This window comes from Salvelinus alpinus, chromosome 18 (assembly GCF_045679555.1).
Source record: "Salvelinus alpinus chromosome 18, SLU_Salpinus.1, whole genome shotgun sequence".
Classification (NCBI taxonomy): domain Eukaryota; kingdom Metazoa; phylum Chordata; class Actinopteri; order Salmoniformes; family Salmonidae; genus Salvelinus; species Salvelinus alpinus.
In genome coordinates this window covers 6560697-6586639 of record NC_092103.1, presented here as the reverse complement: position 1 = coordinate 6586639, position 25943 = coordinate 6560697, and the positions used below count along the sequence as shown (strand labels likewise).

Sequence of the window (25943 nt, the reverse complement as noted above, 5' to 3'; positions counted from 1 at the left end):
AGACAGATTACCAGGACGTGTGCTCCGGGCATGTGCTGACCAACTGGCAGGTGTCTTCACTGACATTTTCAACATGTCCCTGAAAGAGTCTGTAATACCAGCATGTTTCAAGCAGACCACAATAGTCCCTGTGCCCAAGAACACGACGGCAACCTGCCTAAATGACTACAGACCGGTAGCACTCACGTCCGTAGCCATGAAGTGCTTTGAAAGGAATACACTGTATATAGTGTATATCACCAGTAGTAGCCTACATTTAACGTTAATTCCCATAATATCTCATCTGCAATGTTTTAATTTTAATGTTTTAATTTTAATATTATTATTTATTATTATTACAGTGGTTTACCATTCTCATTGTCTGAGTGGACACATAGGTTGTGAATTGTGCAAACAATGCTACATTCTTGAGACAAGTTCTTGTTTATTTCATTCCATTTACGAGTTTTGTCATTTCAGTCATCTTTTGTTTGAAATAATGCTCCTGACAATGTTGAGTAACATTGACCTGATTACGCATAGAAGTAGAACTAGTCTACCTGGCCTGCACGCAAATTAGGCCTATAAATGTTCCCTTTTGGGGATGTCTGATTTAGTATTTCTGATTGTCTTATCTCACCACCACTAATGAGCTGAGGAGCTTCTCAAAGTAAGTTTTTCTTCACCTCAAACAGCAAGGTATAACTAAGTCTGCTTTTAGAATCAATTGAGAATGATAATAGTTCCTCAAAGTATTGGACAAATATTTCCAGCTCTCTGCCTTTCGATAACCACTTGGTAGTCAAGGGAAAAATGTAATGCTCTGATCCAGTGGAAATGTCATAACATTACTTCTTATCCCTTGTACAAATAGCCTAGGGTTGTGCCACTGGTGCGGGAATTTTGTTATGCAAGTTTGTAAGCACGAGTTTCGGGCTGACCCAGTTGATAGTTGATACGTTTCAAGTATCAACTATGCGATGGTCTTATTTGTAGGCTATTTTTATATAGCTGGCAATGGCAATAAGTTACTTATTTTAGATATAGACAATGATTTTGAGATAAAAAGACTATAAATGAAACTGTTACACGGAACCCAAACCGGCTGTGCGCGTACTCCATCGTGCACAAATGTATTTTGTCCCCCCACACCAAACGCGATCACGACACGCAGGTTAAAATATCAAAACAAACTCTGAACTAATTATATTAATTTGGGGACAGGTCGAAAAGCATTAAACATTTATGGCAATTTAGCTAGCTAGCTTGCACTTGCTAGCTAATTTGTCCTATTTAGCTAGCTTTCTGTTGCTAGCTAATTTGTGCTGGGATATAAACATTGAGTTATTTTACCTGAAATGCACAAGGTCCTCTACTCCGACAATTAATCCACACATTAAACGGTCAACCGAATTGTTTCTAGTCATCTCTCCTCCTTCCAGGCTTTTTCTTCTCTTGACTTTATATTGCGATTGGCAACTTTCATAAATTAGGTGCATTACCGCCACCGACCACGTTTGTCTTTCAGTCACCCACATGGGTATAACCAATGATGAGATGGCACGTGGGTATCTGCTTCTATAAACCAATAAGATGGGAGAGGCAGGACTTGCAGCGTGATCTGTGTCACAAATAGAACTGACTTCTATTTTAGCCCTTGGCAACACAGACGCTCGTTGGCGCGCAGTAATTGTATAATATAGATTTCTAAATGTATTTTGCAACGCTCTCGCACACAACACGAGCGGTGTCAGCCTGTTACATGAAAATGTGCATATGAAAATCATAACCGGCACACAGATTGGTAGAAATGGTAAGATAAATTGGCACTCCAGATGCAAAAGGTTGCCGACTGCTGGTGTAGCCTACTGCAACTTCAGGAGCATAAAGGAAGAATCTGCGAAGGCCAGCTGGAGGAAGAGGTTCTGGTTAGGCTTTCTTGATCTCTGGCTCCCTCTTGAGTCATTTGTGTGTCTTAATTATTTAACCAAACAGCGTGTTTGAGCATCAGACAAATTCAGTACATGTAGTTGATTTTATTAAAACACATGGGGTGTGTCATATAAAGAAACGTCCTCTCACTGTCAAATGTTTATTTTCAGCAAACTTAACATGTGTAGATATTTGTATGAACATAACAAGACTCAACAACTGAGACATAAACCTAACAAGTTCCACAGACATGTGACTAACAAAAATGGAATTATGTGTCCCTGAACAAATTGGGGGGGGGTCAAAATCAGGAAATCACGCACAGAACGAGCAGTATAGCGGGTGGCATTGTCATGCTGGAGGGTCATGTCAGGACGAGCCAGCAGGAAGGGTACCACATGAGGGAGGAGAATGTTTTCCCTGTAACGCACAGCGTTGATTGCCTGCAATGACGACAAGCTGAGTCCGATGATGCTGTGACACACCGCCCCAGACCATGACGGACTCTCCACCTCCAAATCAATCCCGCTCCAGAGTACAGGCCTCGGTGTAACGCTCATTCCTTCGATGATAAACGCGAATCCGACCATCACCCCTGGTGAGACAAAATAGCGACTCATCAGTGAAGAGCACTTTTGCCAGTCCTGTCTGGTCCAGTGACGGTGGGTTTGTGCCCGTAGGCGATGGTGATGTCTGGTGAGGACCTGCCTTACAACAGGCCTACGAGCCCTCAGTCCAACCTCTCTCAGCCTATTGCGGACAGTCTGAGCACTGATGGAGGGATTGTGCGTTCCTGGTGTAACTCGGGCAGTTGTTGTTGCCATCCTGTACCTGTCCCGCTGGTGTGATGTTCGGATGTGCCGATCCTGTGCTTGTGTTACACGTGGTCTGCCACTGCGAGGATGATCAGCTGTCCGTCCTGTCTCCTTGTAACGCTGTCTAAGGCGTCTCACAGTACGGACATTGCAATTTATTGCCCTGGCCACATCTGCAGTCCTCATGCCTCCTTGCAGCATGCTTAAGGCACGATCTTGCAGATGAGCAGGGACCTTGGCCATCTTTCTTTTTGTGTTTTTCAGAGTCAGTAGAAAGGCCTCTTTAGTGTACTCTTAAGTTTTCATAACTGTGACCTTAATTGCCGACCGTCTGTAAGCTGTTAGTATCTTAACGACCGTTCCACAGGTGCGTGTTCGTTGTTTATGGTTCATTGAACAAGCATGGGAAACGGTGTTTAAACCCTTTACAGGGAAGATCTGACGTTATTTGGATTTTTACTAATTATCTTTGAAAGAAAGTGTCCTGAAAAAGGGCCGTTTATTTTTTTGCTGTGTGTGTGTGTGTGTGTTTTCAAGTTTTTAAAACAATCAATTGATCGAAAGAAAAGACTACTCTTGGTCAAACAAGATTTGTTTTTGTCTGGGACAGCCCTAGTAAGGATACTCTTTGTCTCTTTTCTGTATCTTTCTCCCTCCTTTCTGCTCTGAAGCGTGTAGAATTGAACATCTGGTCCGTTTTATGGAAACACTGGTGTTGGCAGAGGCAGCTGATTGTGTGAGAATGGGTTTACATGGTGCAGTGTGGTGCTGATGAATAGTCTCCTGTTGGGCCGAAGAGTACTTGTGACACACAGAGGGTGAGAGGGTATTCTTCACATTAATCAACCATAATCCCAACTCATAACGTTACTACCCTGCATGGATCTACAGGTAGCTAGCTACAGGTAGCTAGGTGGATCTGGATGGATCTACAGGTAGCTAGGTTCAATGTTAGCTAGCTAACATTAGACTATAACTAGCAATGCAAGTGGCTCTGAGATACGAATAATATTACTGCACAGATCATGCATGTAACAATAGCTAGCGAGCCAGCCAACGTTAGGCTTGCTCGCTAACAGTATGCTTTAACTTGCAATGAAAACGACTTTCTGACAAAATTAGAAAGGTATAGTAACTGAAAATGTAGCTAAGTAGACTCCACCTGTATACATGGATGTTCTCTTCTTCCTCTGTCACAGATGCCATGGTTGACCTTAGTTTGAAGATGTAATCCGGAGACAGGTGTTTTATATAACTGTTCTCTTTTCGACACCCTCTGCATTTGCAATCAAACACCTGCATTTTCTCCATCTCCTTAGCATTCATATTCTGCTTCCACCGGGCATTACACTGATTTCAAAACTCGGCCATCTAGAAAGTGGAGAGCCTTAAGGTGGACCTTAACCCCCCAGTCTGAGGTCCTGAGTGCTCTGGAGCAGGTTTTCATCAATGATCTCTCTGTACTTTGCTACGTTCAACTTCCCCCCTCAAACCTGACTAGTCTCCCAGTCCCTGCCACTGAAAAACATCCCCACAGCATGATGCTGCCACCCAGGCTTCACCGTAGGATGGTTCCAGGTTTCCTCCAGATGTGACGCTTGGCATTCAGGCCAAAGAGTTCAATCTTAGTTTCATCAGACCAGAGAATCTTGTTTCTCATGGTCTGAGAGTCTTTTTTACCGAGGAGTGGCTTCCGTCTGGCCACACTACCATAAAGGCCTGATTGGTGAAATGCTGCAGAGATATGGTTGTCCTTCTGGAAGGTCCTCCCATCTCCACAGATGAACTCTGGAGCTCTGTCAGTGACCATATGGTTTTTGGTCACCTCCCTGACCAAGGCCCTTCTCCCCCGATTGCTTAGCTTGGCCGGGTGGCCAGCTCTAGGAAGAGTCTTGGTGGTTCCAAACGTCTTCCATTTAAAAATGGAGGCCACTGTGTTCTTGGACCTTCAATGCTGCAGAAATGTTTTGGTACCCTTCCCCAGATCTGTGCCTCGAAACATTCCTGTCTTGGGCTCTATGGACAATTCCTTCAACCTCATGGCTTGGTTTTTGCTCTTACATGCACTGTCAACTGTGGGACCTTATATAGAAAGGTGTGTTCCTTTCCAAATCATGTCCAATCAATAGAATTTTCCACATGTGACTCCAATGAATTTGTTGAAACATCACATTCAAGTTCCATAGCAAAGGGGCTGAATGCTTAAATAAATAAAGTATTTCTGTTTTGTTTTTATATTTAAAAAACGTATCTTTGTCATTATGGGGTATTGGGTGTAGATTGCTAAGGAATTGTTTTAATTTAATCAATTTTAGAATAAGGCTGTAACTTAACAAAATGTGAAAAGTCTGAATACTTTCCGAAGGCACTGTATATCATGTTATTTGAAGTTATCCCTTTGGAGCGCATGCCTAAGCGATTTAGATGTTGAACGAGTTTCAAACATTTTCGCTTTGTCTTTATGAGGTATTGTGTGTAGATTGCTGAGGAATTTGTTTTATTGTATCCATTTTAGAATAAGGCTGTAACGTAACAAAATGTGGAAAGTCTGAATACTTTCCGAAGGCACTGTATGTATTTGAAGGTTTTGTCAGAAAGTGATTGCATTCAAATGGATTTATCAAATTCTGTTGCCAAATCGTTAACGGTTGAAATTTGGTCAGTCTGCCCTGGCCGGACCAAATCTGACCCAATCATAGACATTTATATTTCAGAAGTTTTGAGCGCACAGTAGAGTAAACAATGTACTGAACATATCTACTGTACAGTGCTGTGATGTCCAAACTTGTGAGACGTATATGTCTATGTTTGTTTCAGATTTGGTCTTGTTTAGGGTGGAGCTCATTACGATAATAGCCAGTGTGTAGAATAATACCCAAATATGCAACAGGATATTGCATATTTATACCTCAGTGTACCTATTCATGATACATCACCATGAATGATATTCATGGCCATAATTATGCATTTCTGTATAGTACAGGTCAAGGACCCATGATGTAATTCCATTACCAGATGTAAATCCACTTCACCCACTGTAGTTAAATAACCCGAATAACAATGTTCTAATTCAAGGTGTCATGTCAAACCAGACATCTTTTGAATCTTAATTCAGAGCAGATATTTAAAGAACGACTGCCCCTATAAAAAGCATTTAATAACTTTGCCAATGTGGCATTAAAATGAGTCACAAGCATTTGTGGACATCTACTTTGTGCATGACACGTCATTTTTCCAACAATTGTTTACAGACAGATTATTAAACTTATAATTCACTGTATCACAATTCCAGTGGGTCAGAAGTTTACATACACTAAGTTGACTGTGCGTTTAAACAGCTTGGAAAATTCCAGAAAATTATGTCATGGCTTTTGATAGGCTAATTGACATAATTTCAGTCAATTGGAGGTGTACCTGTGGATGTATTTCAAGGCCTACCTTCAAACTCAGTGCTTCTTTGCTTGACATCAAGGGAAAATCAAAGGAAATCAGCCAAGATCTCAGGGGGGAAAAATGTAGACCTTCACAAGTCTGGTTCATCCTTGGGAGCAATTTCCAAACGCCTGAAGGTACCACGTTCATCTGTATAAACAATAGTACGCAAGTATAAACACCATGGGACCACGCAGCCGTCATACCGCTCAGGACGGAGACGCGTTCTTTCTCCTAGAGATGAATGTACTTTGGTGCGACAAGTGCAAATCAATCCCAGAACAACAGCAAAGGACCTTGTGAATATGCTGGAGGAAACTGGTACAAAAGTATTTATATCCACAGTTAAACGAGTCTTATATCGACATAACCTGGAAGGCTGCTCAGCAAGGAAGAAGCCCCTACTCCAAAACCGCCATAAAAAAGCCAGACTACGGTTTGCAACTGCACATGGGGACAAAGATCGTACTTTTGTGAGAAATGTCCTCTGGTCTGATGAAACAAAAATAGAACTGTTTGGCCATAATGACCATCGTTATGTTTGGAGGAAAAAGGGGGAGGGCTTGCAAGCAGAAGAACACCATCCCAACCGTGAAGCACGGGGGTGTTAGCATCATGTTGTGGGGGTGCTTTTCTGCAGGAGGGACTGGTGCACTTCACAAAATAGATGGCATCATGAGGTAGTAAAATTATGTGGATATATTGAAGCAACATCTCAAGACATCAGTCAGGAAGTTAAAGCTTGGTCGCAAATGGCTCTTCCAAATGGACAATGACCCCAAGCATACTTCCAAAGTTGTGGCAATATGGCTTAAGAACAACAACGTCAAGGTATTGGAGTGGCCATCACATAGCCCTGACCTCAATCCCATAGAGAATGTGTGGGCAGAACTGAAAAACTGTATGCGAGCAAGGAGGCCTACAAACCTGACTCAGTTACATCAGCTCTGTCATGAGGAATGGGCCAAAACTCACCCAACTTATTGTGGGAAGCTTGAGGAAGGCTACCCGAAATGTTTGACCCAAGTTAAACAATTTAAAGGCAATGCTACCAAATACTAATTGAGCTTATGTAATCTTCTGAAACCCCCCCCCCCTACCCAAAAAGCTGAAATAAATAATTCTCTACTATTATTCTGACATTTCACATTCTTAAAATAATGTGGTGATCCTAACTGACGTAAGACAGTGAATTCTTACTAGGATTAAATGTCTGGAATTGTGAAACTGAGTTTAAATGTATTTGGCTAAGGTGTATGTAAACTTCCAACTTCAACTGTATTTTAGTGTCTCGATAGACCACAAAGTGTAAATAGGATAATTTTGGTCATTAATCAGTCTCGTCTTAAACAGACTTTTGATCCTCGATGTGTCACGAGTAAATAAAGGTTGGGTTCGGATGACAATTATATCAACAAATCATGCCCCCTTTTGCCAAGCTCCACGTCCAAATCGTCACTCTCTACCCTCTCCGCTTTCCTTCATTGAATGGGAATGTTTTTTCATTTGAGATTTCTTCAAAGTAGCCACCCTTTTCCTTGACAGCTTTGCAGCCTCACCTCTTGCCTGCTCGCCAACGGTTGTTGATGGGGAGACCAGAATTGGGTAGGCTTAGTCTGACTTGTTCAAACTTCAACCAAGTATATGTTTGTTTGTCAGATATGACCTATCCTTACTGCCATTGGTAATAGAACAGTGACTGTATGTGATCACAGAAACATGTATGTAGCCAGCACATGGAGACTTGCAAGATGTTCAGACTGATGTCTGTAAATGGAGAGACATGGCACTCGGCATTAATGTTACTGGATGCAACTTTTACTTGTATTCTTTAATTATTGAATTGCATGGTTTCAGTCAATATGGGGAGGGAGCACCAGGATTAGGGAACTGCTGTTGTATACGGGACACCACACAGGAAGGTATGACCTTTGCCAAGGTAGCCCCATTACCACCAGACAAAATGAAGATATGCGCAGTATCTGTTTCGGCTTGGAATGGAAGGTGCAGATTGTTATATTAGCATAACACCGCTTCTATGGTATTATCTAAAGGGTTGTTTATTCTAGATGGACCTGTGACTACATTTGAAAGTTATCAAACCACTTAGTTAAGAGTATCTACATAAATTCAGCAATTTCATTCTTATGCTGCTCTGTAGGCTACTTACCTACTCAAAGCTTCCTCTGGCACCTCACCATACGTCTGCCTGTAGTTATTGAACTCTACCTGCAGGAGATTTGCTTGTTGTGATTGAGTGGTGGGAAACAGCTTCGGGCAAGGTTCTTATAGATGCGTGTATCTTGGTAGCAAGGACACGCCCAAGAAACACCCACATCAAACCACAACCCCAAGCCAACTCACTTTTGGCTTCTGTCATGGCCGCCAACATTTCTTGAGGAGCAAGCCAGAAAACGAGTCCAAATCAGCTGGTGCAGTTCCTCTTTAATGGTGCGATATGCAGAAATCGCTCCGCCATTTCCTGGTTGTTAAAATTCGAATATTTACCTAATTTCAGTTTGATAAAACAAGCAAGGTGTAGTGTAGAGAATTATTGTACCATCTAAACATCTGTGATATATTTTTTCAATAACCAAAAATATTGTTTTTTCAGCTGTTTTTGAAGCTGGTGTACAAAACTGAAAGTAAAATATGCGAAAGCAAAACTTGATAACAGGACGCACAGACATATCCTACATAGAAAAGGTCTACTGCTTCTTAGACTTGCTTTCATTGAGAATGACAGATCTGTAACTCACATTTCTATGTGCATTTGGTCGGGTCGCCCAAAAAGTTCCATATTGTAAAATGTGGTCGCATATAAAAATGAGTTTTTACTGTAATTCTGTTACCAAACTGCACAGTTCAAATGTGTTTTGTGAAATTCTGTTTAAATTGTTATATGTAGTCCTTGTTAAAATGGGAGTCTATACATAATTCCTTTACTGTGGAATTGCCCTTCATCATAGTCGAATGAGCTGTCTCTGCATTCAGGTTGGAGGTTTTCGCAAATCATTGCTAACTAACATTAGTGCAATGACAGACTTCCAGTCATTGTGCTAGCAGTAGCAACTTCCTTCATAAAGGGCTTCATTGGCATATCCCAAAGTATCCCTTTAAAGACAAACTTTACTAAGCATCTTGAGCTAGTGTCAGAACTCGTTAAGTTCTGCCTTGAGAGGCATGGTATGCATCCCCGCATTCAGCCAGGGCAAAATGTTGTTTCATAAAGAAAGTACAAATATTTCCCTTTTTTTATTTTTTCTCACGCCACAGCCTCGCTATTAAATCTAGTTAAGGAGCAAATCGAAGGCTCTGCAGCCTGAATGTAAATTCTCTTATATGGACAGCAGTAGAGCTGACTCCATTTAGTCGACTGGTCGATTGTTTGGTCGATAGGCTGTTGGTCGACCGAGATTTCATTAGTTTAGCAGTCGCAATATATATATATATTTTCTTTTTTTCATGGTGCACAAGACACCTGTCTGATTCGCCCGTCTGTGGTCTAATCCATTGTGGAGACCACGAGGATGGCACAGTCCAACACTCTTAAGACGTGTGGTACTGAAATTGCATATGGTTATAATATGTAAAAAATAATGTTACAACGCTAATAAATATATTTTTATAACGAATGTGCTTTCTCCCGCGATGGATACGGTCGCCGTCCACAGCTCTGAAACAAAATCTTCAGTGAGTCTCCTTATGTTGCTATGTCCATAATAGCAAAGTTAATCAGCATAGTGGGATTGAGAACAATACGGCGGAGGCAGCAGCAGCTGAGACGAGGAAACAACCATTGCCTTAGCCAAATTGTCCACGAAAATTGAGGAGAGGAAACCCCAACTTAATTAGGTCTATAATCAATAGCCTAACTGTTAAATGTGCCTGGCTTTATAAATCATCCATATATATCTACAGAAATGAGACAGATCCTGCTTCTGTTGCCTGTTTGAGTGTTTGTTTAATAGCCTACTGATTCCGTGAGAACCAAACCTCATGCAATGGCAAAATGTCAGATATAGCAATTTCACAGATTCAGTTGTTTTTAATCTTTGCTATTTCGTAATTAAGGCTCTTTTTTTTTAACAGACTGGTATTACTTTGAATTTATTTAGGGTTCCAAACAGGCAGAACGTTTTTATTGTAATCTAACGGCACCTGTTTGTCACACATAATATGCACGCAGCTCTTGCTCCTATACCCTCCTTTTTCTTGATCGCCTTATTGTTATTACTATTATTATTATGATCATGATAATAATGTACTTATCATTAGTAGCCTTGTTTTAACCGCCATTGAGCTGTAGGCCTAAGAGCGCATCCTGTTTAGTCTCAATATCGTAACTTACTTAGGCCTATATTTCAATATATAGGCTACTGTATCAATTATTCGTTCATGCCATCACACAGCATACGAGGCATTCATGCTTTGAAGTCAAGCATTTGAGTTTTAAATTTAAATAACAATAACTTAATTAGCCTAAACAATAAATAGACAATTCACGAATGCATGCAGCTTTTTTAGTCTTCTGTAATAAAGGCTTTATACATCTTATATTCTCTCGAACACTTATTTAGTGTGTACACTGTTCTAAATGGTCAGAAAAAGTAATAATATTGCAATCTAACAGCAACACATAATACTCATGTAACGCTTGCTCGTATACCGTCCTTTTTTCTTTATCTCCAGTAGCTTCCACAACTAAGTCCGTCTTCCACAGATCGGACTTCCCCTTTCCCTCCTGAGCAACCAATAAACATTAGCCTGTTTTTAGGTTATTTTTCACGCCCTCCACGTCCGTTTTGCTGTCACGTGTTACTGTGTTCGTAGTTTGTTATAACCAATTTATTGGTGTGATTATGATCGACTATTGGTCACATTCATGCGACGCTTACATTTTTCGGTTGAGGGAACAGGGAATGTTTTTCCTAAGCAAATTAGGGATTTCGGGAGGATAGCTTTTCAGTCAAACAAACACTTTCGGTGCCTTTATCATGCAGTAGGGAGGAGAGCAAGAACGTGCATCAGTCACACAGGCACTCGCTGTCATTTTTAAATTTTTTAACACAGTGTGACCATTGGGTCATTTGTGTCTTATTTAATCAAACTGTGCTTAAAGCATCAGCCAAGCTCAGTGCATATGTAGAGGATTTTATTCGAACATAAAGGGTGTGTCTGTCTATATATGGAAAAAATTTGTTTAAACATTTCGACCTGTCGATAGAACAGGGACGACTCTCGGTCGACCAAGATGTTTTTGCTGTTGTTGGGGACAGCCCTAGAGAGCAGTGTATTACTGGCTGGCCACGTCAAGCCCAGACAATAGTGGAGACCCATAAATCCCACTAGCGGCTGCCCAGGCTAATGTTACTTGTGATGTACGCCACATGGTGTGATATTTCAGGGGTTGTACTATTTTTCAGGGGTTGTACTATTCCGGCAACCATGTTGCCTGCGTTCTTCAGAGCCTGCTTCATGGGACACTGACTACTTTATTACTGTGAAACACTTCAGCTGTAGATTTTATACAGGGCAAATTCTAAAGTATCCTAGGATAATCTCAGTCTCTCTGTCTCACGCTCTGTTTTTCTCTGTTTCTTTCAGCCCAGTGTTCTGATAGTGAGCTACATAGAGTCAGTGAAAGCAGCAGCCCAGTTTGGCTTCTATCAGCAGGCCGAATGGAAGCCGGACGATTCCATGATAGCAGTGGCGGTGAGTAATGCAACTTCTCTCATCTTAGTAATAATCTCCTCCCCTCTCTTGCTCACACGTCCCTTTTGCGGGCCCCCATCATTTGTGTTGTGTGTGTGGTTCGGCCCCCAACGAAGGGATCATTGGGTTCAGTTGGGTCATTAGTGTGTGTTCACATCCCTTCAACCCAAACGCCCGCTCACTTCCCCTGCAGTGAAATTCCAGGGGGAATTTCAGCTCCACCGCGCCAAGTCCACTTAGAACCTTGTCACACTACTGGGATGAGCTGTGCTTTACGTGTTCGCCACAGTTGCTGTAACCGTGCTGGAAACGATCACGTGAAAAAGAAAATATCTGAGCCAGTACAGCAGGATAGTGTAGAAAGGGTCAAACTGAGAGAGTGAGGCTCAGACCTTCAGTCAGTCCTGCTTGCGAGCCCATCTCCCTAGCCTTGAGACTGTCTGTCTGAACAGAGCTGCCTATAGGCCTACTATAGCGTCAGTGGCGATAACAATCATTGCCTATTGCTCGGAGAGGGTGCAAGTCACAACAGTGTTGTTATTGCCTAGCCAGGCTCTGACCTTCTGCCTGCAGGCACAACTAACAGCTTGTGTGCCATATTAGCTAGTAGCTATAGTAGGTGGAGATTAAAGGATCCAGAAACCGCAGCTATTCTGAGAGGCTGTGGAGACACACACACAGAAAGAATGTGTAGGATAGTATTCCAGCTGTTTTCATGTAAACCTTATCTCTCTGACTCTGTCCCCTATGTGTTTCTTTCATATCATTATGATGACTGAAGCTCTGGATTTATTTGGCAGTTCTAACGGAGCAGAATAGTGAACGAAGTGGCTGGCCCGGTGCCAATGGGAGCCCAGTTCAGTTCATTCTGTTCTTCCTATTGGCTTTGGCCTGTCAAGCTGACCTTTCTCCTGGGGCATGTATTTGTATGTGCCCGGTTCAGACGAGGGCACTGGCAGACACACAGAGGAAGTTACTGCAGTCAAGGGTCACAAGGCCTATTGGGCCATTACTCATAAAGGTCTTTTAATGTGGTTAAGTCTAATCTTGTCTCGCTCAACGCTGCCAGGATGAGAGCAAAGCTTATTGGGGGAATATAAAAAGCTACTTTTTGTTTTGGTTCTTTTTTTGTTCCCTGAGGCATGTTTGCATATTTGTTTGACTTTTAGGATGGATTACTGTGAATATTTAAAATGGTCGGCCAAACATGGTTTTGAAATTGTATTAAGATTTTAAGGCAAAAAGAAAAATTGCCTCTAAGGATCACTCTCTTGATACTTTCTTGGCCAAACTTACCCCCCCCCCCCCCCCCCAAACAGGGAAATTGGATAACCACGACTAATGTTATGTTTATATATATTTTGTTCTTTGCATAGTACATTTTCTGACCTCATTAAAGTCTATCAAAACTAAGTTTGTGATCGTAAGGCTTGAACAAGAATTTGGTTCTTATTCATTTAGTCAGCTGAACTTCTTACCACTTGACTTTCAGTTCTACTGCTGAAAACTCACATCTTGGTTGTTGAGGGAAACCGGTCCTAGTGCAGAACACTCACGGCGCCCGATCTAGGTGTGCAGCTCACCGTGGTGGTTTATTATGTCCCTTTGTTCCCATTGTTGCTCAGCTTCTAGTTCCATCACAGCTGCATTATTTATTTTGTAGTAGGACGGCCTAGACACGGTCGCTGAATGACCTGAACAGAATGGAATGTCCTTTGAAACATTTAAAAGACATGTTGCGTAAGGATAAAAATACTTCACGCATCGGTTCTAATACCAATGTTGAGAACCTTTTTTTCTGTTGTCCTCACTCAGTCTAGGACATACTCCAGAGACCCAGACTGTGACCGCTGTTGTTTTGTGTGACACCGGCTGACCCTGGTCGATCTGTTGATCGGCACAGCGGCTTTAAGAAAGACACCGGAGCTCTTGAGTTTTCCGTTCAGGCTGTCGTCAAGGCAACGGGCGTCTGGAGTTTCACAAGTGGAGCGTACATTTCGGGACGGCATGGGGGACCTGCGTTGGTACATGTCACTCACACAGTCACAACAGAACTGCCAGGGAGGGGGTTTGGAGGAATGAGCAGGGGCAAGGCCAAGAACAGTCTGCCTTTGCGTCCCAAATGGCACTCTATTCCCTATGTAGTGCACTTGACCAGAGCCCGGGCTCTGGTCAAAAGTAGTGCACTATATAGGGAATAGAGTGCCATTTAGGGCTTTTAGGACACAGCCTGTCTGCTTGCTGTCTTTACTTACCCCTGCTCTGAGACGACGACTACCACATGCTCAGTTGTTGAGAGGTTTTTATTTGTGATGGAATATTAGTTACACAGCATCCTAATTGCAGCTAATCCTCTAAATCCCCCAGTGTGAACGCAAATGTGTGTGTTACTGACTGGAGCCTAATTACACCAAGACGGTCTGGCCAGAACTAACTTCCACTCTTAACATAATTGCCTCAGACAGATGGTTTCAATTCGGGCAGAAATGAAAGATGGAAGTAGCTGATGCGGTTGAGTTCCTTCTGACGTTTGATTTCTGACTGTAGTGACTTTTGGCCTTGCGTTATAGTAAGTGAAAGAAGTCGCCACGCGACTAGACTCAAGTCCCCGCCTAAACTCTGGTGCTGTGCTACAGGGCTGCGTTCTTGGAGACAGGAGTGTGTATGACAGCATACAGGCACTATACTCAAGTCCCCACTTGACCCCTCTGGTCATGTGCTGGGGGTTTAAAGACAGGAGTGTGTGAAGCTATGAAGCTTTTTGGTAACTGACCCAGTCCCCCCTCTTGCTATTTTTAATAACCTCTGCATCTGCTCCCTCTGTTGTGTTTGACTCGTTGGGCCTGATGGTTTTCGCACATTCCTAGCGGTCACCGAGGAGGGATTTGGCTCTTGTGGAAGTTGAAACGGACAGTCCTGGCCAGGAGGACATGTTAGTTAGTTAGGCTCTCTCCTAAAAGCCTCCACCTTCCTCGTAGTGAAAATATTTCTACGCTCCGACTGAACATTCCGTTTCAGTTTGGATGAGAGAAAGTTTCCTTGGGTTGGTTTCTCCTAACTCTCCTGTCTGTGTATTGCGAGTCCATGACCCTGAATCGCACTCTGTTGCAGATGCATTCATAATATCTTGTCTTCAAGGTTGGACGTTGTTTTGGGACAAACAGACCATCGCTGAACCTTTGTTTGAGTCAAGTGAGTAAGGCGTGATGACCGAAGCTTTGAGACCAGTGAGGCATGGTGACTCCAAGCCAAAGGTTATCTAAATACACAGATCCCTGTACATCATAAAATAGAGTTTAATGCAGCCTTTATCTACCTAAAATTTCACTCAGAACTTTCAGTTAAAAGGTTCGGACTCCTCCAGAGAATAAACGTCTGCTGAGTTGAAGTCAAGTCTTCATGCTCAAGTAATCTCTTTTAGTCCCTGTCGATTACTCGCTTTAATACAGTGTAGATATTTGATGATCCTTGATTTTTCTCTGCGCGTTTCTGCTTTCTTGACAGCTTATTTATTTTCCTCGTGGTCGTGACCTTGCAAATCGTATTCCCCCTCCCCCCAACCCTGAGGTAAAGTTCAGGATGACAGCATCCAAAGAGGTGTGTATTTCAACCTGAAGAAATCCTCTTGCAGAAAGAATACAGGCCAATTGTTTTCAAATCAGCTCTCTTGCAGTTTCCTCTGTCTTACCTAGAGTAACTAGGCCAATATGAGCAAACTCGAAGCTCTGTTACATAATGAAGACTCCATTTGTTTTTCGACCATCTCTTGTATTAATTAATTCAGCACACAAAAGAAGCTGACTCAAACAGATACCTCCAATGCAGTCACTATATCCTAATTGTGTGCAAACTTCTACTTTTTCCTTCGAGCTGTATTGAGAGTGAAGACCGAGCTGGCTGGCTGGCTCCTGGCTGAGCTTTCAAGTACATTTTTAAAAATGTATTTTTTATCTGTAACATGAGAGAGAAAAACAGCTGACTTTATGTTTTGTCTGGAAACCCTGTGCCATTTACATTCCAGGCGCACAGAGCATGAGATGGCTGGTCAAAACCCCTTCTCTCCCACACTCTCTCCCAACTTTCTTCCCTACTCTCCCACTCTCTCCCCCAGACTTTCCCACCCTCACCCAGATCCACCTTCCCTAGTCAGTCTCAGAGGTAGGCCTATACTTTCAGAGCCTTCAGAAAGTATTCTCACCCCTTGACTTTTTCTATATTTTGTCTTACAACCTGAATTTAAAATGGATTAAATTAAAACATTTTGTCACTGGCCTATGCACAATACCCGATAACGTCAGTGGAATTACGTTTTTAGATTTTTTTTTACAAATGAATGAAAAGCTGAAATTTCTTGACAATAAATATTCAACCCCTTTGTCATGACAAGCCTTAATAAGTTAATGAGTAAAAATGTGCTTAACAAGTCACATAAGTTGCATGGACTCACTCTGTGTGTAGTAATAGTCAATGTTTTTTTCTACTACAACTACCTCGTCTCTGTAGTCCACACATACAATTATCTGTAAGGTCCCTCAGTCGACCAGTGAATTTTTAACACCGATTCAACCACAAAGACCAGGGAGGTTTTCCAATGCCTCGCAAAGAAGGGCACTTATTGGTAGATAAGCAAAAAAAAAGAAGTGGACATTTTTAATATCCGTTTGAGCATGGTGAAGTTATTAATTACACTTTGGGTGGTGTAGCTATACGCCCAGTCACTACAAAGATACAGGCGTCCTTCCTAACTCAGTTCCCGTAGAGGAAGGAAACTTTAAAACAGTTAAGGAGTTCCATGGCTGTGACGGGAGAACTGAGGATGGATCAGTAACATGGTATATACGCCACACTACTAACCTAATTGACAGAGTGAAAAGAAGGAAGTCTCTACAGGGAAAAAAAGTAATACTGCAAAATGTGGCAAAGAAATTAACTTTTTGTTCAAAGCGTTATGCTTGGGGCAAATCCAAAACAACACATCACTGAGTACTACTCTTCATATTTTCAAGCATGGTGGTGGCTGCATCATGTTATGGGTATGCTTCAAGCACAAGGCCAAATCTACACCGGAGTTGCTTACCAAGACATTGAATGTTCCTAAATGGACTAGTTAGTTTTGACTTAAATCAGCTTGAAAATCTATGGCCAGACTTGAGCATAAAAAAAAAATTAAAAAAAGAATAATGGGCAAATATTGTAGAATCCAGGTGGGCAAAGCTCTTAGACTTACCCAGAAAGACTCACTGCTGTAATCGCAGCCAAAGGTACTTCTACAAAGCATTGACTCGGGTGTCAATACTTATGTAAATGAGATTTTCTGTATTTCATTTTCAATAAATGTACTAACATTTCTAAAAACATGTTTTCATTGTCATTATGGGGTATTGTGTGTAGATGGATGTGTGAGAACCCACATCGATTTAATCCTTTTTGAATTCAGGCTGACTAAGTCAAGGGGTATGAATACTTTCTGAAAGCACTGTAAAACCCCTGCTCGTCTGGCCATATCGACAAATACACCGGACTAGGAACCTCGGTCTTTCCTGGGTCTTTTTTGGGAAATAGAAAAGGGAAATAGAAAGGGGATACATAGTCAGTTGCACAACTGAATGTATTCAAACGAAATGTGTCTTCTGCATTTAACCCAGCCTTGATCAACGTCGTCGACGCCCGGGGAGCAGTTGTTGTGACGGTTAACTGCCTTGCTCAAGGGCAGAACGGCAACATTTTTCACCTTGCACACTCAGGGATTCAAACAAGCAACCTTTCGGTTACTGTCCCAATGCTCTAACCGCTTGGCTACCTACCTAATCATCACTGCTTGTCTGGCTATTCGTCTAACTATAACGCCCGGTTATAGTACAGCCCACGGTCTGTCTTTTTACCCCGAGGAGTGTTTTTCTCAGAGAAGGGCTGGAAGTAAAAACTCAAACTGAACTCCCTGGCCCTCCCTCGGTTATGGAGTGTTGAGACTTGGGGACGCATAGTCCTGCTGGAAACCCCAAACTGGAGGAGAGCAGACCAAAGCTCCCAGGAGGAACAGCTGTATTCCATATGCGTTTGTACCATGATTCCGGCCGGGTAAACGTAATCACACCAGACCCAGGCAAAGTTTATCTTTAGGAGAGGGAGAAAGGAAAAGGAAAGCTGTGTGGAGAGAGGGGGAGGAGTTCTTGTCGCCATTTTATAGTTTTCAGTGTTTTTTTCCTTCTTTTCCCCCCCTTTTTTCTGTGTTCAGTGTGTTTCTGTTCGTCTTAACTGTCTGACCACAGTTTGGCTCATAAAACAGGATTTTTGAAGTAGACCAGTAGAGATGCTTAAAGTTGCACTACACTATATATGCTGGGTAAACCATTATATTATTAGGTTTAGGCCCTAACGACTGAATTGTTGAGATTATACATATAGTGTGCTCCCTCCTTTTTATACAGTTTAGTACTCTCCGTTAGTCAACACTTCTACAAACATCTTTCGGTGTGCGTCAGCTCATGCTTTTTACCATTGAAGAAGTAATTAAGCGATAAGGCACGAGGGGGTGTGGTGTATGTCCAATATGCCACGGCAAAGGGCTGTTCTTATGAGAGGTCGACCGATTTATGATTTTTCAACGCCGATACCGATTACTGGAGGACCAAAAAAAGCCGACATCGATTAATCGGACGTTAAAATTAAAAAAAAAAAAATCTTTATATATATTTGTAATGATGAAAATTGCAACAATACTGAATGAACACTTTTATTTTAACTTAATATAATACATAAATAAAATCAATTTAGAGAAGTGACACAATTTCCCTAGTTAAAATAAATTAATGTTAGCAGGCAATAAAAAATAAAAAAAATTAAAACTTGTGTATTGATTTTAAGAAAGGCATTGATGTTTATGGTTAGGTACACATTGGTGCAACGCCTGTGCTTTTTTTGCAAATGCGCTTGTTAAATCACCACCCGTTTGGCGAAGTAGGCTGTGATTCGATGATAAATTAACAAGCACCGCATTGATTATATGCAATGCAGGACAAGCTAGATAAACTAGTAATACCATCAACCATGTGTAGTTAACTAGTGATTTTGTTAAGATTGATTGTTTTTTATAAGATAAGTTTAATGCTAGCTAGCAACGTACCTTGGCTCCTTGCTGCACTCGCGTAACAGGTGGTCTGCCTGCCACGCAGTCTACTCGTGGAGTGCAATGCAATCGGCCATAAATGCATATTACCGATTTGTTATGAAAACTTGAAATCGGCCCCAATTAATCGGCCATGCCAGTCAGTCGACCTCTAGTTCTTAAGCACGATGCAAAGCGGAGTGCCTGGATACAGCCCTTAGCCGTGGTATACTGGCCATATTCCACGACCCCCAAGGTGCCTTATTGCAATTGTAAACTGTGTACCAACGTAATTAGAGCAGTAAAAATACATGTTTTGTCATACCCATGGTATACGGTCTGATATACCACGGCTGTCAGCCAAATTAACATGCAGGACTCGAACCACACAGTTAATAATCAACATTAGAGAATAGACTACAGAGATGAGAATTGACAACATTCTGATTCTAGAGACCTGCTGTGATCTGTATAAATGTCACTGTTAAGTGATGTACTAATTAGCCTGCTGTCACTATCTTTGAGCAGGGGGGGGGAAATGCAATATTAGGAAGGTGTTTGGTATGCTCATTCTATATGCCATTTAGCGGAATTTTTATCCAAAGCAACTTAGTCATGCGTGCGTTCGTTCAAGTCCTGGGAATGGAACCCACTATCCTGGTGTTGCAAACACCATGTTCTACCAACTGAGCTACAGAGGACTCTGCTGTCTTCATGTCTCTCCAACAGTCAGGAAGTTCAATTGGTTTCCAATGCTTGGGCGTAGTTAAGGAGTAGCTGAGGCTATGCTAGTCCTGCATGTCCACTCTCAATGCCTATACATTTTTGTAGATCTGATTGTGTTATTTAATAATGTTCAAAGGAAAGAAAGGCTGGTAGCTGCAGGTCTCTGTGAGATAGAAGCCCTGGAGACGAGTAGGTGGCCTTCCTCACAGCACACACAAACACACACCGAGCTCGCTGCCATCCAGGACCTCTATACCAAGCGGTTTCAGGAGATTCCGCTGTTGGTGTACACCTGGTGTTTACGAAACGTGCCAAATAAAACCACATAATCACACAAACACACACACTGTTATCTACCCAGTGGGAGGAAGAGCAGCACTCCCTCTTTACGCTTTATTGCAGATCCTGTACCCGCTTAGCAATTGCGGACTGCACCTTTAGCCCACTGCATCGTGCCCTCGGCTGAGTCACAACACCAAGAAGGGTAGATGGCCTTTCAGTTCTGTTTTCTCAGCAATGTAGCCTGTCAGCTTGATAAAATAACAAAACAGAAAGCAAGGCCCTTTGCCAGATCCAGATATAATCTTTGAGGTAGGCTTAGTTAAAGCTGCAATATAACTTCTTAGGACGACCCGACCAAATTCCCATAGAAATATGTATTTATAGATCTGTCTCATTTGAAAGCAGGTCTAAAAACCGGTGGTTATGTTATATGTGCGCTATTTCTATGCTTCCCATTCTTAAGTTATGTTTTTGCGTCTTTTGGTTTTGTACAATAGTTGAAAATATACTGTATTTCACAGCGGTTTAGATGGTACAGTGATTCTCTACACTTTGTCACAAACTGAAATTACACAAACTATTTGAATTTTAGCAACCAGGAAATGGTGGAGACGGAGCAATTTCTCCATATTGCACCATTTAACAGCTGCTGCCAAAATACCATTCGTTGTCTTTTGTAGAATTATTATTATCTATGTCTAACATGCATTTCCACGGTAGCTGTTTAGAGGCTAGCTACTATGTTAAGTGTTTGAAGGGGGACCTTTGATGCTCAAGATTAAGATCATCACAGGTGCTGCTGTCCATTTGTAGCTGTGTGTTTGAAACATCAGAAGCATTCCTGTTTTATAACATGCTCAAGCTCTTTTGATATACGAGTTTTTTCCCGAGAGCTCATTTTGGCTCCCAGTAAGCAGTAAGACTGACAGTGAAATGAATGATCACATTGAAAGTTCTTCCAAGGAGCCCACAACCAGTTGTGTGTTTGAATGAAATGTGCAAATGCAACAAAGTCAAACATATGTAAAAAAATATTTATTTATTATTATAATTTATTTTCCACAGTAAGTTATTTTGTTTTTTGCATAGTTAGATTGAGTTGGTGCAGTCGGTTTAGTTTCACAACAGTCCACCATATCTCAGCTCAGCTGCAGTGCTGGCTGGTTGGCTCAGATATGCCTGAAATAACTGCACTGCGTTTTCTATCTGAGGAAATGGTTATCATAATAACTAGGCCATCCGATGAGACTGAGGAGCCTGCTGTGAGCGTTCACACTATATTTATATACTCCCCCTTCTGAATGTGATTAAGTGCTTTTCTTAAGTAATAACTAACTGGAAGTGTTGGGCCAACTTTTGCTGTATGCAGAATATTTATCTGCCGAGGAGTCGCAGTTAAAGGTTTGAGTGTGCATGTGCAAGTTGGCGTGTATCGACTTACTCCAATGTAGGTAATGAAATGTAAATTGTTTTCTATGGCAACTACTCTCTTTTCAACAGAGTTTTTAATAGATGTTTTCTCCTCCATCTTCTCTCCTGTAGGACTAATAAACTCAGCAAAAGAAACGTCCTCTCACTGTCAACTGCGTTTATTTTCAGCAAACTTAACGTGTAGATATTTTTATGAACATGATTCAACAACTGAGACAAACTGAACAAGTTCCACAGACATGTGACTAACAGAAATTGAATAATGTGTCCCTGAACAAAGGGGGGGTCAACATCAAAAGTAAGTCAGTATCTGGTGTGGCCACCAGCTACATTAAGTACTTCAGTGCATCTCCTCCTCAGACTGCACCAGATTTGCCAGTTCAAGGATGTCTTCCTTGTAATGCTCAGAGTTGAGATTGCCTGCAATGACAACAAGCTCAGTCCGATGATGCTGTGTGTTACGCACGCCTCTGAGAAGAAGGAATGCAACACCCTGCTGCAACTCAACTCCCCGTGAAGCAAAAGAGGTATGCACTGTAGGTGCGAGAAAGGACGACAAAAGGCAGAATTGACCGCTTACTATGATTTATTTCCTTTACACGGTAATATGGGGAAAAGGGGCTGGACGGAACCAAAGCAAAGAAAGTAAATATCAAAGCTCCCCCTCTCCTATCTAACCTACCTACCCACTACTTACCTAACTTAGCACCACCTGGTGCCCTAACCAAAATACAGGGGGTGGTCCGCCCAGGTCTTACCTAGTGTGCCTAGACAGTGAATATACTACGGATATATGTATGCCCGCGGGCCTCTTGCCTAAGCACTCCCTAGGTGCCTTCCCCTTCCCCCCTGGGAACAAATGAAACAGAATAACAAACAATTACTCAAACTAAGAAACCAAGGACATCAAATAAGCTCTCTGAGCAACAACTAACACAGAACATACCAACTGCTCCCAGCAACAACTAACACAGAACATACCAACTGCTCCCAGCAACAACTAACACAGAACATACCAACTGCTCCCAGCAACAACTAACACAGAACATACCAACTGCTCCCAGCAACAACTAACACAGACCATACCAACTGCTCCCAGCAACAACTAACACAGAACATACCAACTGCTCCCAGCAACAACTAACACAGAACATACCAACTGCTCCCAGCAACAACTAACACAGAACATACCAACTGCTCCCAGCAACAACTAACACAGAACATACCAACTGCTCCCAGCAACAACTAACACAGTACATACCAACTACCAACATGCTATAACCCTCAGCCATCAACCTCTCTCAGCAATGATCTATAAAACATTCAATCTCTCCAGCAATGATCTCAGCCTACAATGATCTCTCTCTCTCTTCTGAACTACAGAACACTGGCTTTTATAGCTTCAGAAGGCATTGGTAATTAGAGACAGCTACGTCTTGACGAGGGTGCGGGGTCAGCTCTCCAATCATCAATTGGGGCCGACCAATCAGCTGCTTGGGGAGAATTTCAGGAAGCCATCTCCTGAAACACACACACTCAAATACAAAGTACAACACAGAAACTGGGGAACGTAACACTGTGAAACACCGCCCCAGACCATGACGGACCCTCCACCTCCAAATCGATCCCGCTCCAGAGTACAGGCCTCGGTGTAACGCTCATTCCTTCGACGATAAACACGAATCCGACCATCACCCCTTGTGAGACAAAACCGTGACTCGTCAGTGAAGAGCGCTTTTTGCCAGTCCTGTCTGGTCCAGTGACAGTGGATTTGTGCCCATAGGTGACGTTGTTGCCAGTGATGTCTAGTGAGGACCTGCCTTACAACAGGCCTACAAGCCCTTACTCCAGCCTCTTTCAGCCTATTGCGGACAGTCTGAGCACTGATGGAGGGATTGTGCGTTCCTGGTGTAACTCGGGCAGTTGTTGTTGCCATCCTGTACCTGTCCTGCAGGTGTGATGTTCGGATGTGCCGATCCTGTGCAGGTGTTACACGTGGTCTGCCACTGCGAGGACTATCAGCTGTCCGTCCTGTCTCCCTGTAGCACTGTCTTAGGCGTCTCACAGTACGGACATTGCAATTTGTTGCCTTAGGCATGCTGCAAGGAGGCATGAGGACTGCAGATGTGGCCAAGGCACGTTCACGCAGATGAGCAGGGACCCTGGGCATCTTTCTTTTGGTGTTTTTCAGAGTCGGTAGAAAGGCCTCATTAGTGTCCTAAGTTTTCATAACTGTGACCTTAATTGCCTACCGTCTGTTAGCGGTTAGTGTCTTAACGATCGTTCCACAGGTGCATGTTCATTAATTGTTCATGGTTCATTGTGCACGTACTTTTGGCCATGTAGTGAGTAGCTATCTCGTTCTCTCTCCTCTTCTATGCTCTCTCCTTTTTCCAGCCCAGACTCTATCTTCAGTCTCTTATTGCTCTGCTCTCTGAGTAATGCTTGGCTTTGTTTCTGCGCCACGCACCAGATCAAAGCTGCATGGACTCTGACTGGTCTGTTGGTTGTCATTGACAGTTATTTTCTTCTCAACAGTTATTTTTCAGAAGAATTTCTCTAGCTTTTCTTTCATAACAGCTTTGCCTCTGGCATTGCTAGTGTCACTAAATCACTTACTCCAACCAGGCTTTTACTGAAATGTCATGTTTAATTATGGAACTAGCTTAACTTCCGGAGTTTTACTTCCTCCCCCACATCTCCATGGAGACGGCTGTGTAATTGTATGGTTCTGTTGCTCTTTGGGTTATTCTTTATTGGATGCTCCTTAGTCTGGTCCCGGATCGATGTTGTCCTGCCAACAGAAAATGGCACAAACAGATCTGAGACCAAACGAGATACTCCCCAGTCTTAAGTTAAGCTGTTTTTGGCCGTGGCTAAAAAAAATACCGAACTCCTCTAAGAGTTGTTTTTGTCAAATGAATACACGGAAAAGCTTCAGCCAGACTAACATTAGACGATTTGGTCTGTATGCTTCTGTGGTAAGCTGTACATGAAATATGGTCCTTCATTTAGATCATAAATAGCTGGACCTTTTTTTTTAATTCGGTCATAAACAGCTGTTCCTTTTCGGATCTAGAGGTTGTCACATTGAATGACCGACGGTCTGTGATATGAGTGTTGGATTGAAGCGTTTGTTTTTAAGAGTAGGCCAAGACCATATGTCTGCTACTCCAGCCTTAATGACTATAACAGAGCCCAGTTTGGCTACAGATCTCTCTTTCTCTGTCTCTCTCTCTCTGGTTTTATAGTACCGTAGCCTACTTATTGCTCCAGCTGGTGTTGCCTGTGGGGAAGGAGTCAAATTTCTCACCTCGTTATATTTCGTTAGTGCGTGGCACTCCTTTTTGGTTGCCACACTGTGTGGAAATGTCAGGGGGTACTCCAGGTGTCCTTTGACTGTTTGGGGTTGCTTGAGGTTAGGCTACAACGTTAGTTCAGGGAGTGCTGTGCACTGCGAAACCACGCAAATGATATATGCCATTCGCTGACTGACTGTGTCACGTGTCGCTGAAGTCTCAGACTTCAAGGCTCGAGTGTACTGTGAGCGTCTTTGAACGTGTGGTGTGCAAATAAAGTTGGCGTTCAACAGGAAAGTCAGGAACTGGACAACAGTTAACATGAAATTAAAAGTGTGTGCATTTAGGCTTGTTATAGGCATATCTCTATTTACTGTGCCCCTTGATGCCCCGAAGCTTGTAGAAAAACTCCCCTTTTATTCGAGGTCAAACTTTCTCTAGCCTGAAGTCGTTTCCCTGTCTCGACTGCCCTTGCACGACAAGCGAGCAAGGCCTGGCGGGCTGAAAAGGAGCGCTCTCTCTCCTGACTGATGATAATGACACGTCTGAACGGTAGTGGCTGGGGGATGGAGAGCTATGTTCTCCGTATACAGCAGGCTGGATGTAATAACACACCAAACCACAGTCCCTCTCTGATGGATCCGAGTTGATCTCAAGCATGACCAAGGCCACACCTTACTCATGAATAATGTGTATATTTCTCTCTCTTTCTCTCGCTCTCTCTCTCTCTCTCTCTCTCTCGCTGCAGGCTGCCAATGGCTACATCCTCATGTTTGACGTGGTGGGAGGAGGAGAGGACAAGTATCTTTACGAGCCAGTCTATCCCAAGTGAGTACTCAACTCTTTCCTTCCTGTTCTCTCCGCCCACTTCCATCTCCCCCCCCCCCCCAGAGTCAAATGTTGAAGTTCAAAGTACAACAACAAAGGGCAACTGCAGCAGGCGAAGGACCTGCTGGGGAAGGAAGGGGTTAAATGTGGATGTTCATAGCTAGCAACGAAGACCAACAATGCTCAGTCAATCATAGCTTAGGACAAACCCCACTGTGTGTCTACACATGGCATGTTATCCCAATCCATTTGCCAGTAGGTCTGAGCAATAGGCTGTAGTTTAGGACTGGACTAGAGTTCAAAGTTAGCCACAAAGGTCAATGTTGTTCTTTAGCAGGCAATGCTCAGTCACTCTGTGTGAAACACAAACCCAACTGTGTGTGCTGTCTACACAATGTG

At 42.6% G+C, this 25943-nt stretch overlaps 1 protein-coding gene across 2 annotated transcripts in view; it reads left to right on the top strand.

Annotated features, from left to right (window-relative positions):
* LOC139543604 (guanine nucleotide exchange factor subunit RIC1-like) overlaps positions 1-25943 on the top strand; it is a 63825-nt gene that overhangs the window by 11240 nt on the left and 26642 nt on the right. For both annotated transcript variants that reach the window (XM_071349859.1, XM_071349858.1), the window contains exons 2-3: positions 11766-11873; positions 25465-25544. In XM_071349859.1, the coding sequence (XP_071205960.1) occupies positions 11766-11873; positions 25465-25544 (188 nt within the window). The remainder of the gene's footprint in view (positions 1-11765; positions 11874-25464; positions 25545-25943) is intronic.